General features: G+C 41.7%; 1 protein-coding gene across 5 annotated transcripts in view; it reads left to right on the top strand.

Moving 5' to 3' along the window:
* The first annotated feature begins 1,394 nt into the window (after nucleotides 1–1,394).
* The window catches only part of TULP3 (TUB like protein 3), a 63,822-nt gene continuing 50,027 nt past the window's right edge, over nucleotides 1,395–15,189 (top strand). For 2 of the 5 annotated variants that reach the window (XM_038576440.1, XM_038576442.1), the window contains exon 1: nucleotides 1,395–1,536. In XM_038576440.1, the coding sequence (XP_038432368.1) occupies nucleotides 1,496–1,536 (41 nt within the window). In that variant the 5' untranslated portion in view covers nucleotides 1,395–1,495. The remainder of the gene's footprint in view (nucleotides 1,537–15,189) is intronic. The other 3 variants (XM_038576443.1, XM_038576445.1, XM_038576441.1) reach the window with 2 other exon arrangements.

Consider the following 15,189-nt stretch of genomic DNA (forward strand, 5'->3'; position numbering starts at 1 on the left):
TGCACATTTTTGAGTACCAGCTCTGTGTCAAGTTCAGCCGCAGCTTCCTTTATGACATGATGGATGGGGAAAAATAAAAGCGGACTCTGACTCCAGTTGAGCCGCCACCTCTGCAACCTTGCCCGTCTGCTAAAAGGTCAAGCTCCGTTTTAGTGAAGATAGTGGGATCAGGGGTGATAAGGAGACATAGGTCACTTGGGTCTGCTCTGTTATGGTTTATTTCCATTCAGAGAAATCTGTAAATATCAAATTGGGTAGGCTGGGAAAATGATTTCTTATAGTGACAGTTTAAAATGTGATTAAATATGGAAACTTTTCAGAGAAGACTACTTACTGTAACTAATGCAGGACTGCCCAGTCAAAAATTGCCTCCTGTGCCCTTTCACCTATACAGGCAGCATCTCTCTCACCTGCCTCCATTCAGTTTGAAGAACCTACTCTGTGTTTGGCGTAGCCAGAGCTAAACAAGCAGGGATTATTCTGTTTATTTTACAGATGGGAATCTGAAGCCCAGATAATGAACCATGTTTAGGGTCACACAGTGAGTGGAGGCTGACACATGGAGGCGATGCTCTGCTTTCCCAGCTTGTGCCAAGTTCTGTGCCTCTTAGGCAAACACCCAATGTGGAAACAGCTGGCCTTGGAATGCTATAAACACAACATGCGATAACTTTTGCCAGGATGTTTTGTAGGGGTTATAATGATATGTGTAAATTGGTGGTGAGAAAGGAAATGGCGACAAGATTTACTGGAAACGAGAGTACATATTTAGATCCCATGGGATATGGATGTTTGAAGATGGTGCGCAGGCCGCAGAGGTAAATGGGGAAAGTCCTTAGAGTCTGCAGTTGGTCTCGCAACGCGCTAAGAGCGTGGGCTGGAGCGGCGGAGGCTGAGGGAGTTTCGTGCAGTGGCACAGCGAGACCAGATAACTATGAAAGATGCACTTAACGGGGGTTGGCTGCTGGAGGGGGTACAGGCGGTTCCCGGAAGGCTCCGGTGTCGGGAGGGGCCGCACCGGGAGGCAGCCGGCAGGGGTCCGTGCGTCCTAACCTTACAGACCTCTTGCAGCGCTCTGGGTGGTCTCGGGGCCGCTCGGGGGCCGCTCGGAGGCCGCTCGGTGGGTGGCCGCTGGGGGGGACGGGCCGCTCCTCCGACGGACCGACTTCCCGGCCGCTGGGAGCCCACGCAGCCGGCGCGAACACATCCCTCCGCCCTCCGTCCCATCCCCGAGACGCTCTCCAGCGACCCAGCCCTACCGAGCGCGTCACCCGCCTTCGCGCGCAGGCGCCCCCGCCCCCTGGAAACGCTCCAGCATCGCCGGGCGGCAGCAGTAGCCAATGAGAGGCGGGTGGCGAGCGCGACGACCAATAGGCGGAGGCAACAGTGCGGGGTGCGGTTGCCAGGGGGCGGGGCCACGCCGCCAGTCCGGCTCGCCCCCCGAGCGGCGGCCTCGGGGCTTCTGGCCTCGGTAGCCACTTCCTGAGCCGCGGGGATGGAGGCGTCGCGCTGCCGGCTCGGACCCCGCGGGGACAGGTCCGAGAGGGGTGGTGGCGGGTGTCGTCTCGGGCGGGGCGGAGGGACGGAGAGAGACCGCGGCGGTCCGCCCTGGGAGCTCTGAGGAGCTGGCGCGGGTTCGGGGAGGGACGGATTCGGGTTCGGCGGCGGGCGGCGAGTTCGGTCCCCCAGCCCGCGGTGGAGGACGCCCTGCCGCCCGCGCGGTAGGAGATGGGAGGAGGCGGCGCCTCTGCGGGCGGACCTGGGGGTCAGGTCCTTGCTTGGGAGAGTCTCGGAGTCTCGGTTCGGAGCTTGCGGTGCGGTCTGCGGGCCTGGCTTACTCGGGACGCGTCGGCGCTGCTCCTCACGGTGCCGCCGGCGGGGAGGCCCTTGCGATGCGGTGCGGCCCACGGTGCGGCCCCCGGGCCGTGGGCGACGCTTCCCCGTCGGCTCCGATGCCACTGCTGTTGGCGGGCGACGCTGACTTCTGGAGCAGAGTCGAGGGCTCACAGTGCAGCCCTGTTCTCCGCTTGTCTGCTCTGTAGGAATCCTCTCTCCGAGTAGGATGGTTCGTCTTGTTTGCTCGGTGCCCTACGCCTTGCGCGTGCTCCTCTGCCTCTGCGCTGCGCCTCTTTCCTGCCTCCGCCAGAGGGAGAGCCTGGGAAATAAAACCATCTGAAATCTCGGTCTGGCCATTTCTTGTTAGCTAGGCTACTTAAAAGTTCAGGGGGAGCGGCCCGACACCATTGGCTTCAGACTCTGGCACTGAGGCTTGAACTCGCCCTCGCCGGCAGGATTCCCCGCTTGTCCCACTGCCGCGGCAAATGTGGGCGTAGCTCGTTGGGGCGCCCGGGTGGCTCAGGGCGTGATCGGGCTCCCCACGGGGGGCCTGCTTCTCCCTCGGCCTGTGTCTCTGCCTCTCTCTGTGTCTCATGAATAAATACATAAAACCTTAAAAAAAAAAAAAGATGTAGCTTGTAAGGATTTAGTCTGATATTTAGATGAGCAGATATTTAAACAATTCTAAACCACTTAAAAACATTCCAAGGAGGCGTAAGGGATAGAGACACCCATTTTCCCCTTTGGTCAGATTTTATTTATGTGATAGCTGCAATCCGAAAGATTTGTTCACTGCACTTTCTTTTTTCTGGTTGAGAGGAAAATAACCCACATTTACCGGTAGGAATATGGAAGTGCTAGGAGGAGGTAAAGTGAAAATTCAGCATCTTTGTGGAATTCAGATGGTATATGTTCAGTGTGGGCATTTGATAAATTAATTGAATTTATGGCAATAAATTTCTTGGATACCAGATGTTTGATATAGAACTCATGATTTTGGGGAGCGGGGAGAGGCATTGACTTGACTTTAAAACTGAGCTGACCAAAAGGGAATAGTTTAGTTTATTGGACCTGAAATTTAAAGGGATAATTTTAAAGTTTTCCCTTTCTTCCCAAAGAAAAGAGCTCTTTGATTTAAAAATTGACAAAGGAGAGTGTGAGTCACCAAATGTTTCTCCTGCCCCAGGTAATATTAAGTGCAGTTTCTATCACTGTTTAACCCAGTTCTTGCTGAGAAGGGGTGGAGTGTCTCTTCTACTTTGTCCTCAGGTTGTGTGCTTAATGTTTTCGATGAAATACATCAATAGAGTTTTTGGTATTAATACCTTTTAATGTGAAGTATAACATCTGACTTTTAAGTTTCTTGTGATTTTTTTCATTTGAATTCTACTGTGTTTCCTTTGTTTTACCACAAGACAGATTTCTTTTCAATGAAGTGGAAAAATTACTAACAAACTTGAAATATTTTTCCTGTCTGCAATATTTAGTGAAAATTGGAGGTGGAATTTATGTTTTTAAAGGTTTATTTATTTACTTATTCATGAGAGACAGAGACAGGCAGAGACATAGGCAGAGGGAGAAGCAGGTTCCCCACAAGGAGCCCGAGGGATCATCCTCTGAGCTGAAGGCAGACACTCAACCGCTGAGCCACCCGGGTGTCCCTGGGGATGGAGTTTAAAAAACAATACTCTCAGGACCTTTGTCGAAGCTAGGCATTTTATATTATAGATTTCCTAGAGCTGACTGTGCTTGGCTAGTGCTAGAACTTGAACTTTGTCTAGCCTTTTTTCCTGATAGAGAATTGAAATTATAATGAGACATTTCTCTGTATGATGTGACCTTGTGACCCAGTTGACTAAGCCCTGGTCTGTGGTTTATCCATATACCATGCTTTCTCTTTAGAAATATGAACAGTTATAGTAACTGGAGGTTATGTACTGACTAGGCTTGTTATCCTCTCTCATGTTCTCTGTCTTTTTTTAAAAGATTTTATTTATTTATTCATGTGAGAGAGAGAGAGAGAGAGGCAGAGACACAGGCAGAGGGAGAAGCAGGCTCCCTGTGGGGAGCCCAGTTTAGAACTCTATCCCAGGACCCCTGGATCACGACCTAAGCCAAAGGTAGACTCAACCACTGAGCCACCCAGGTCCCCTCTTCTCTCTTTTTTTTTTGAAGATTTATTTATTTGAGGGAGAGAGAAAGTGTGCAAGAGTGAGCAGGGGGAGGGGCAGAGGGTGAGAATCCTGAAGCAGATTCCCTGCTGAGTACAGAGTCCAATGCTGAGTTCTATCCCATGACCTTCCCTGAGAACACGACCTAAGCCGAAACCAAGAGTCATCCACTTAATCTACTGCACTGCCCTCTCTCCTTTTTGAATGTTTCATCAGACAACTAATTGTTGGCAAATAGAGACTTAGGACCGGTGCTTAAATAGACTCAGAGTAACTAACCCATGACTGCAGTATGTTTGGCAAATACCAAAAACTGATAACATCAAACATCCACTTATTTCTCCAAATGTGAAAGCTACATACAGACCTAGAAAGAGTAATCCCATGCAGTACATTTTCTTTTTTCTGGGATCCTTCTGTTCTAAGCAGACAGACTCAGACATTTTTTGGAATAGTTTTTACATCTGACTTCGCTTATTCTTTCCTGTGGAGACTCTGCCATTTCCCCTGCATTTGGGTCCATGAAAAGAAAATGCTAACGTTTGTTCTTACCAAGGGGAAAAGTGTGCTTGAATTACTTAGAGGCAGAGTTGAAGTTGCCTTGCTTCTCCGCATTTGACGACTTTAGGACTAGAAGGGGCCTTGCTAATTCCCTTCCTTCTCCTGTTTGAGAAGAGTGGAATTATTATGGCTTCTTTCAAACTAGAATTTTCTATAGTCTGCTTTTGCCTTATTTCCTCCAAATCAATTCACTAGAAATAAGCTCTTTTGTCTACTAAATCTATTCAGCCTCATCAGACATCCTTACTGTCAGTAATAATGCAGGCTGCAAAATTTTCCTGGCCTGCTTAAGGCTTAAACCCACTTATGCTTGAGCGAAGACGCCCTATCCACATGCTGATTGATGTGCTGTCTTTATTTACTCACTTTAATACCTGCCATGAGGGTTCAATGATGAGGATTGCTATCCCTGACTCTCTGCTTTAGAACTTCTGTGAAAACATGAATGATGAGTACTGTGTCATGTGAGTCCCCAGAACCCCTGAGAGTTACAGTAATACTTTTATTGTTCATAAGATGGCATTTGCTGTTTTACCACATGGCATTGTGAGAGACACTGGAAACTTACACCGGGTTCCTGAGTTCTGGTCCCAGCTTTTTCATTCTCTGGCAGTGTGATCTTGAGCAGCTCATCTACTTCTTTGGCTTCAATTTTCTCCTTTGAAAAATGAGGGCTTCTTTCGATTCCCTCAGTGATTGTAACGAATTAATAAAATGATAAATATACTTATTTTTAACAGCACATGGCTCAAATTTCAAAAGATACAAAGTGGTATTGAGTGAAAAGTATGTCTCTCCATGTCACCTAGTTCATTCATTGATGAGCATCTTCAGGGCCTTCTTTTTTTTTTTTTTTTTTTTTTTTTTTTAATCTTCAGGGCCTTCTAAAGATATTCTGTTAAATAATTTTTTTTAAAGATTTTATTTATTTATTCATGAGAAACACACAGAGAGGCAGAGACATAGGCAGAGGGAGAAGCAGGCTCCACGCAGGGAGCCTGATGTGGGACTCGATCCCGAAATTACGGGATCATGCCCTGAGCCAAAGGCAAATGCTCAACCACTGAGCCACTGAGGCGTCCCTGTTAAATAAATAATCCTTAAATATTCCTTTCCTATTCTTAAAATTAGGTGGTTTTGAGTTTTAGTACAAAATATAATACTGTACACTCTGATGTCTACTTTCATCACTGACAAGATATATTTTTAGAATATGAATTATAGTTCCTGTAAGTTTTTTTCCTGTGGTAATTAAAGTATAGAAAGTAGCACTGTGAGAAGAAAACAAGGATTATTTTTCAGACAGGCTTCTAGAAGGATAGATCTTGCTATTCAGCTATTTTCTTTTCAGGAAGAAACTTTGGTACATCTATAGTTTGCCTTTGATTTTATGTTTTAGAATGCAACCAATTTAATAGAAGATTGATTTGTTTCCCTATTGAAGCAGTGTAATTTTGTTAGGGCAATGCCATATGAGCTAGAGACAAAACAGGAGTTTCTTTGCTGAGTAAAGTTCTTGGGCTGTGTTGTTTTAAAAGGGAAGATGTGAAGATAAAATGATCAGTAATAAGGCTTACATTTGGGTGTCCTTTGCAGCCTTCATAGTGTTTCACTCATTTGATCTATTGAGCTTCATAGCTCAAAAGAAAACAGGGGCTGGTGTTGTTATCTTCATTTTATAGATGGTGAAGCTAAGAATGAGAAAGGATGTGATACACCTAAGATCACATGATGAGTAAATGATACCATCAAAAGTAAAAGTTTAGAAGTAAAATCCAGGCTTTTGGGATCTAGTCTCCTCTCCCTTCTTTCCCCCCCACCATGTATTATCGAAATATCTGTTCTGAGTATTCTGGATGCTATTTTTACAAATAAATGATAACAATGGGTACTGATTATATTCTAATTATTTTTAGTATGAGCAGTTGAAGAAATCAGACATTTAATTTCATCCGATGGAAAGGGAGTGGAAATATTTCTTTGGTATTATTAGGCAAACATCTTTACCCAAGAAATAGAAGGGAAATAAGAAATATTCCTGATGAGAGAAATGTAACCCTGAGGAAAGGAGAATCAGGCGAAAGGTAGAATGATCTTAGATTCTGAGTAACATCCCTTTTTAAAACTAGAAAGAAGAAATGAATTTACTTCAAATTATACATTTAAAATGTCCTTTCTGTTTGGTTCACTCAAAAGAATGTTTTTGCCTTTGTTCTGTGGAACATGCAAGATGAAGAAGAGTTCACTCTAAAGTAATTTTCCGGGATCCCTGGGTGGCGCAGCGGTTTAGCGCCTGCCTTTGGCCCAGGGCGCGATCCTGGAGACCCGGGATCGAATCCCACATCGGGCTCCTGGTGCATGGAGCCTGCTTCTCCCTCTGCCTGTGTCTCTGCCTCTCTCTCTCTCTCTCTCTCTCTGTATGACTATCATAAATAAATAAAAATTAAAAATAAATAAATAAAGTAATTTTCCTTGCTGCATTATTTGGGGCCAAATGAATGATTAAGTCAGTTACCGACTTTTCCTTCTCATTGCCTCTCTCCCACAAACAATTCTCCCTTCTTTCTGAAGGAAAGAAATAGGTCCACGAAATAGGCCTCTTAGGAAATGGATTTTCATTCTCTAGCTTCAATTAAGTTAGTTCCAGATTGTGGCAGTCATTCAAGTAAAAGACAGCCGAGCCTAGAATACTAACATTTGTCCTCAGATGAGGAAGGATAGGTTTCAAAGGAGTCTTTTCTGGCAGTTCTAATTCGATCTTCCTGTGCCTTTTCCCAGAAGCCATGTTTTGTTCCAGCCAGAGGCGTTCTTGGTGTCTCAGTATATGCGAAAACACTGCCTTCCAAAATTGACATTTAGGATTGGGACAAGGTGAATTGATTTGTTTATTGACTTAGAGATGTTTACTTTAAGAATAGCCACTGCACCCCCCTCACATGACACCGGAATCAGTTTAGACAATGAAATCTGATGACTCCTTTTCACCAAATACAAACTAATCAACTCCTCCCATGGATTTCTTCAGAATCCACTCACGGGCTTGGAAATTCTCCCTAAAAACACTAAATGAACTGGCATTTTGACTGAAAAATTCTTGGCAGACTTATGGAAATACCATAGTAGTGAAAGCCAGACTGCTGGCCATTGATTGGAGGGTATGTGGTCAGTCAGTGGTGCAGGTTAACATGCCAAGTTGTTCCACTTTTTGGCTATTTTGAATAATGCTGCTATGAACATTAGTGTCCAAGTGTTTGTGTGCTCATATATTTTAATTTCTTTTGCATATGTGCCTAAGTGGAGTTGTTGGGTCATATGGTAACTCTGTGTTTCACAACTTGATGAACTAGTGGATTTGGTTTCCAAAATAGCTGCAACATTTTACATTCCTCCTAGTGATGTGTTAAGGTTCCAGTTTCTCTACATTCTCACCATGACTTATTATGGTCTTTCCTTTTGGTTATAGCCATCCTAGTGGATGTGAAATAGCATCTCATTGTGCCTTTGATTTGCATTTCCTTAATGGTGAATAATTGAGCTTTTTTTAAATGTGTTTATTGATTATTCCTATATTTTTAGAGAAATATCTTCGTTTGCCCATTTTTAAGTTGGGTTTTCTTTTTATTACTTAGTTGTAAGAGTTCTTTATAGGTATTCTAGATATAATTCCCTATCAGATAAATGATTTATAAATATTACCTCAGTGGATTGCCTTTTCATTTCTTGACGGTGTCATTTGAAGTGCAAATGTATTTTATTTTGATATAGTCCAATTTGTTAATTTTTCTTTCTATCCCTTTTGTTTTTGGTGTTGTACCTAAGCAGTCATTGCCTAGCCCAAGTTTATAAAGATTTAGTTGGATGTGTTCTTCTAAGGTTTTTAAAGCTTTAGCTCTTATATTTAGGCCTTTGATTCATTTTGTGTATGCTGTGAGGTAGGGATCCAAATGCATCCGTTTGTATCTAGTTACCCTAGAACCATTTGTTGAAAAAAATTTGAACCAATTTTTTTTTTTAAGATTTTATTTATTTATTCGTGAGAGACACACAGAGAGAGGCAGAGACACAAGCAGAGGGAGAAGCAAGCTCTCTGCAGGGAGCCTGACACGGGACTTGATCCCAAGACTCCAGGATCACGCCCTGGGCCAAAGGCAGGTGCTAAACCAATGAGCCACCTAGGGATGCCTGATGCGGAGTTTAATTTTAGTGGAGGCGAGATGCCTGGGTGGCTCTGCAGTTTGGCACCTGCCTTCCGCTCGGGGTGTGATGATCCTGGGGTCTCGGGATCGAGTCCTGCATCGGGCTCTGCTTCTCCCTCTGCCTGTGTCTCTGCCTCTCTCTCTCTCTCTCTCTCTCTGTGTGTGTGTCTATCATGAATAAGAGGAGTGAATAAATAAAATATTAAATAATAATAATAATTTTAGTGGAGGCTGCAAAATTTCCCTCCAAAAAGGTTATAAACTTTTCCTTCAACAGATTATGAATGCTCGTTTGAAAGGGGAGTGGTTAACCATTTATTCTTGTTGCTCAGTCCCTTTTTTATGTACAGAATGAGTACATAGTAGGCACTTAGTAAATATTTACAGGTGGTAAAGACTAGGGTGAAATTGAGGGGCTACCTGCAATTTGGATTAGAGTCACCTTAAACCTTAAACTGGTCAGTGAGACAAAGAATAGAAAGCCAACTAATGCAAAACTGATCAACTAAAAGAAAATTTACATATGAAAGTAGGAACAAAGGTAGCCAAGATTATGTAGCTAATATTCTTATATTCTTTATAGACGAAATAAAGGACATTATTTGTCGAATCCAAGATGTTTACTGGCAATTATGACAGGGAATCACCACAGAAACTATTCCAGAAGTATATAATAAAATAAATTTTGATTGACAGGCATAAGAGTTCTAGTTAGCAAAACATAATTGAATGTATGATGGGAAAATGTACCATCTTGGAGGTGCTAAGATCATCGTTTGTCTCTCAAATGTGGTTTGATAAGAGGATTATCAGTACAGTAAGTTCAAATTTAAGAATGTATTTAAAAATCACTGCTTCCAGCTTTTCCAATACAGAATAATGATCTCAGACTGACTAATCTTGGCCAACAGAATTAAAGGTCTGCTCTGTGATATACATGATACTATAGTATAGTTTGAAACATTGTCCCATTTAAGCTTATAACTGACAGAAAAAATAAATGAGAAAACAGCAGAGGTCTCTGTCATCTCTGGTTGTATGTACACCAGTAGGGTAGGTACTATTTTGTGAAAGGTATATCCACAGTTTTAAACTAAAAGTTTTTTCTTTAAAAAATGATTTTAGGTTTACAGTAACTTCTGGTCAATTTATTTCTCATAGGCAGTTATCTTTTATCAGCTTCTTCATTATTTTCCATATCCATCCAACTATAAAATAGTATCTAATTTCTACCTACTTCGAAAAGCCCAAAAGTGAGGGGTGATGAATTAGAATATTTCTTGAAGACATAAGTAAAAGGACTTTTTTTTCAACTAACTTTAAAATTCATTTTTTATCAAACATTTATTTCACATTGTCCAAGTTCTAAGCATCACATGCCATGAGCAATGCTAAGTAGTGTTAGAATATACTGATGTTCATAAAGTTTCTTTTGTAATTTTATTTTTCTTTTCAGTGTTAGAAGTTTGTCTCAAGAGTCATAACACAAATGACTATGCATATCTCTTAGCTTAGCAGAGGCACTGCTTTGGTGATTGCTCTGTTGTAGTGAAAGCAAGAGAATCCCCAGAGAAGTGTAGAGTGCATCTCCTGACACCACAGCTATAGCATAAACACTCTAGAAAAGACACTGCGTGGATAAACTTAGCTTCATTATCCGCAAGCTTGTACTTGAACCAGAAGTATGCCATACTCCCTTAACACATGCCTCCTAAAAGTATTGTTTTCCAAAAACTGAGCAAGTTGCTCCTGTGGGTGTTCTGGATGTTCATATTACTAACTGGAATAATGGCATCAATTTTGATTTCTATTTGAAAAATAATCAACAGAAATTTTCTGGGTCATGAGTTCAAGACCCACGTTAGGCATAGAGTGAGCTTAAAAAAAAATAGGGTCTCTTGGCTAGCTCAGTTGGTAGAGCTTGTGACTCTTGATCTAGGGTTGTGAGTTAGAGCCCCACATTGAGTGTAGATATTACTTAAAAATAAAAGGGATGCCAGAGTGGCTCAGTTGGTTGGGCATCTATCTGTCTTTGGCTCAGGTCATGATCTCAGGGTCCTGAGATCAAGCCCCATATCTGGCTCCCTGGCTCCCTGCTCAGTGAGGAATCTGCTTCTTCTCCCTCTGCCCCTCCACTCTGCTTAGGCATGCTATCACTCTCTCTCTAAAGTAAATAAACAAAATCTTTTAAAAAATTCTAAAAAATAAAAATAATCAACAAAATTGACAGTCTTTTTTTTTTTTTTTCATTTAAAAATGCTGCCATTTAAGAGCCTTCAAAGTACTTGCTTTGGCAGCACGTGTACTTAGAGCCTTCAAGCATATTTTGAATGAACACATGTAGCAATTAGTGGAGATCAGATCAATGTGCTTATAACTGAGACATTAGGCTGGTTAATACATAGCAGCAGCACATTGCTAGCTCCTATATTGATTTCTACCATTTATAGTTTCTTTTTTTTTTTTAAAGATTTTATTTATTTATTCATGATAGTCACACACAGAGAGAGAGAGGCAGAGACATAGGCAGAGGGAGAAGCAGGCTCCATGCAGGGAGCCCAACGTGGGACTCGATCCCGGTTCTCCAGGATCGTGCCCCGGGCCAAAGGCAGGCGCCAAACCGCTGCGCCACCCAGGGATCCCCCATTTATAGTTTCAAATCATTTCATTTTTAGTTACATTTAATAGGCTTTAAAAAGTTGACTTTTTTTTTTTAAGAGTTTATTTATTCATTCATGAGAGACACACAGAGAGAGGCAGAGACATAGGCAGAGGGAGAAAGCAGGGTCCACGCAGGGAGCCTGATGCTGGACTCAATCCCAGGACCCCACGATCATGACCTGAGACAAAGGCAGACGCTCAACCGCTGAGCCACCCAGGCATCCCAAGAAGTTGATGACTTTTAATATATATATTTTAAATGTCTTTACATGGTACTGTTATGAAAGAACTCCGCTTATTCCTTCCTGGATAGGGGAAAACCCAGTCCTTCTATGTGTTTCTTTCCTGCTATGTGTTTCTTCCCTGTGTGTCTAGTTAACTACTCACACAGAACACTTTACTTGTGACATCTCTGGTCCTCATATGTGTGGGGGTTTTGTCCCTACAACAAACAATTCTCTGACACCAGCTGGGAGTCCCACAATTCAACTCAATTTGATACTATCTACCTAAGATAGTTTTGGATCCCACAGGTTAAGGGCCTTGGTCCTTCAAGTCTGCTACTAACCTGCTACCCCCATCTTTCAGATGTTATTCAGAAGTCTGGTTATCAACTGTGCTTTTGTCCAACTGGCTGTAGACAGTAGGTTCCAAAGATCTTCTTGGGTTCATTTCATTTGCTAGGGTGGCTCACAGAACACTTAACATTTCCCAGCTTATTAAAGGATATGATAAAGGATGAAGAGATATATAGGGCAAGGCCTGGGATGACTCCAGCCACAGAAACCTATGTCTTCATGGAGTTGGGGTATGTCACCCTCCTGGGGTAGATGTGTGTCAACCTGGAAGCCCTCTAAACTGTCTACTTGTGGAATTTAATGGAGGCTTCATCAGATAGACATTCTCAATCATGAATCCCATCTTCAGCCCTCTCTTTTCAAGAGAATAAGGAGCAGGGCTGAAAATTCCAAGCATCTTATCATGGTTTGATCTTTCAGGTGACCAGCCCTTCGTAGGTATGCAGGTGCAGGTACGAAATTCAAAAAGGATTGAAAGAGTACATAATGAAAAGTAAGAATACTTCCCATTCCCCTACCTTTTTAGTTTTCCTCCCTGAAGGCAACACTGATTCCAGCTTACTGTGTATCCTTCCAGAGATGCACTCTGCATTGCAGTTGAAAGATATGTATATTTTTTCTTTCATAAATGGTGATAAATACTCCCCAATTTTCTGCACCTTGCCTTTTTCAATTAGTAAAACATCTTGGAAATTCTTCCACATCAGTATCTCTATATTTCTATATTTTATTCATATCAGTACTTTCTTTTTAAAAACAATTGTGCGGTATTCCATTGTATGGATATGGTATACTTTAATCAGTTTCTATTGATGAACATTAGAGTGTGCTGTATTGCTATTACAGACAGTATTACAAAGTCATGTAAAGCTTATATGGGGTGACTGGGTGGCTCAAGTTGCTTAAGAGACTGACTCTTGATTTCAGGGTCATGATTTCATGATCTTAGGGTCATGAGATTGAGCCCTGCATGTCAGGTTCTGCTGCAGCCTGCATTGGACTCCATGCTGGGCATGAAGCCTGCTTAAGATTCTTTTCCCCTCTCTCTGTCAAAAAAAAAAAAAAAAACTTAATTTTTTTGGTAAAGATTTTATTTATTTATCTGAGAGCATGTGAGGAAAGACAAGCAGGGGCAGGGTGGGTGGTGCAGAGGGAGAGGGAGAAGCAGACTCTCCGCTGAGCAGGGAGCCCTATATAGGGCTCAATTCCAGGGATCATGACCTGAGCTGAAGGCAGACATTTAACCAACTGAGCCACCCAGGCCCCCTCCCCCAAAAATATTTATAATCATACTGGACAGTTGGCTAAGGTTGGGAAATAAGTTAATAAGGAGTATAAATTTGCCTAAAAATGGATTTCTCTGAGTGTAAGTTGTATTCGTTAGTGATCAGGAATTTTATATTTCATACCAATGTATTTTTAATATTTCAGAAAGAAATGTTAGAGAAAATATGTGATCATTATACACAATTGAACCCTTTATTTTTTTGAGAGTAAAGAAATAATGGAATCCTGGGAGCTGCTGGAAGGTTAGAGTGGAAAGAGGGAAAGAGTGGGACTTACTTATGTCTGTTTTTTTTATTTTTCTTTTACTTCATTGACACTATTTCTGTTAGTTCCTTGTGAATGTCACTGCCTCCTCTTTGATAAATTATACTACCAGAGGCCATACATTTTATTTGTAGCTGCTTGAATTTATTGAGTGCCCATTATTATTTTATAAGTAGTAGACCATTTGATTTTGACATAAAGATTTTCTGTAACATTTATCAATGTTAGTGTCATTAATTAAGCATAAGTTATTTTGAGCAGTAACTATATCTTTAACTCTTGCCTAACACACAGGTAAGGTAGAGATTCAGAAAAGAATACAGATTTAATGTGTGCTTTCTTTGACCTGACACTATTCTAATCATCTTCTATTTATTAATTTTTTCAAATCTTATATAGTCATATGAGATAAAAACTACTATTATCCTTATGCTGTGCATGAGGTGGGCAGAGGTTAAATAACTTGTCTGAGATAGAAAGTAAAGGATCCATACTATTATTATTTTTAAAAATATTTTATTTATTTATTTACTCATGAGAGACACACAGAGAGAGAGGCAGAGGGAGAAGCAGGCTCCACGCAGGGAGCCTGACACGGGACTCCATCCGGGGTCTCCAGGATCACGCCCTGGGTTGAAGGCAGCGCTAAACCACTGAGCCACCAGGGCCGCCCAGATCCATGCTATTAAAGAGCTAGGGAATCTCGATCCAGAGCCTATCCTTGAACTTATTCCTCAGTCAAGTTGATTGACATTACTTTCATTCTTAGATGTTTTATTATGAGATCATTATTATTATTATCCCTTTTGTTAGGGAAGAAAAATGTAGAAAAATAAGATTGTTCGCCCAGACTATATTTATGGAAAGACTAAAGTAAGTATTCTTGATATAAGAGTATTGATAGGCAAAGATGCTAGGAGGAAGAGAATAGATTTTATCTCCTGGACTTTGAATGGCATGGCTGTTGAGCAATCACTGGTTTGACTATGGTTGAGATAGCAATTTTTGTATGTTTAAGTAAATTTTTCTTGTCCTTCCCATTTATTTTATGTGTCAACTTAGTGGCTTTTTTTTTTTAATCTTTATAGGACAAAACAATTCACAAGGAAGGGTGTGTTATTTAAAAATAAAACAGAATTGAGGTAGGAAACAAGAATGATTATTCGCTCTGCTCTGAAGAGAGGAATTACATTAGGTGTCCATGTCAGCACCAGAAGAAACTTTCCAGGAGTCATGAGCATCATGGCCTGCTTCACTTAACTAAATTTCACTGGTTTTTAAATTCAAATTGAGGGTTCTTGTAAATATATTGCAGTCTTGAAATGCCTTTTCTCTCTGAGATATTTTGTCATTTGACATCCCATAGAAAGGGGTGAAATTCAGAATGATGTTGATCATTGAAAGAATTCATCAGGAAAAAACAAACCGAAGTCTCAAGAAACAAAGATGAGGTACTGTATTTGGGGGGAAAGGAATCTTTTCCTTGGTGTTAGTAAAGGTCTGATATTTATTAAAGTATATCTCTGCTGAACAACTCCAGGGATGTGGGTAAAGTAGGGACTTAGGAGTGGATACTTGTAGGGAGGAGATGCTTCTGTGTTCCCTTTTCATTGATTTTTCTGGTCTCTGATTCAT

The sequence above is a fragment of the Canis lupus genome, chromosome 27, assembly GCF_011100685.1.
Source record: "Canis lupus familiaris isolate Mischka breed German Shepherd chromosome 27, alternate assembly UU_Cfam_GSD_1.0, whole genome shotgun sequence".
Taxonomy (NCBI): Eukaryota; Metazoa; Chordata; class Mammalia; order Carnivora; family Canidae; genus Canis; species Canis lupus.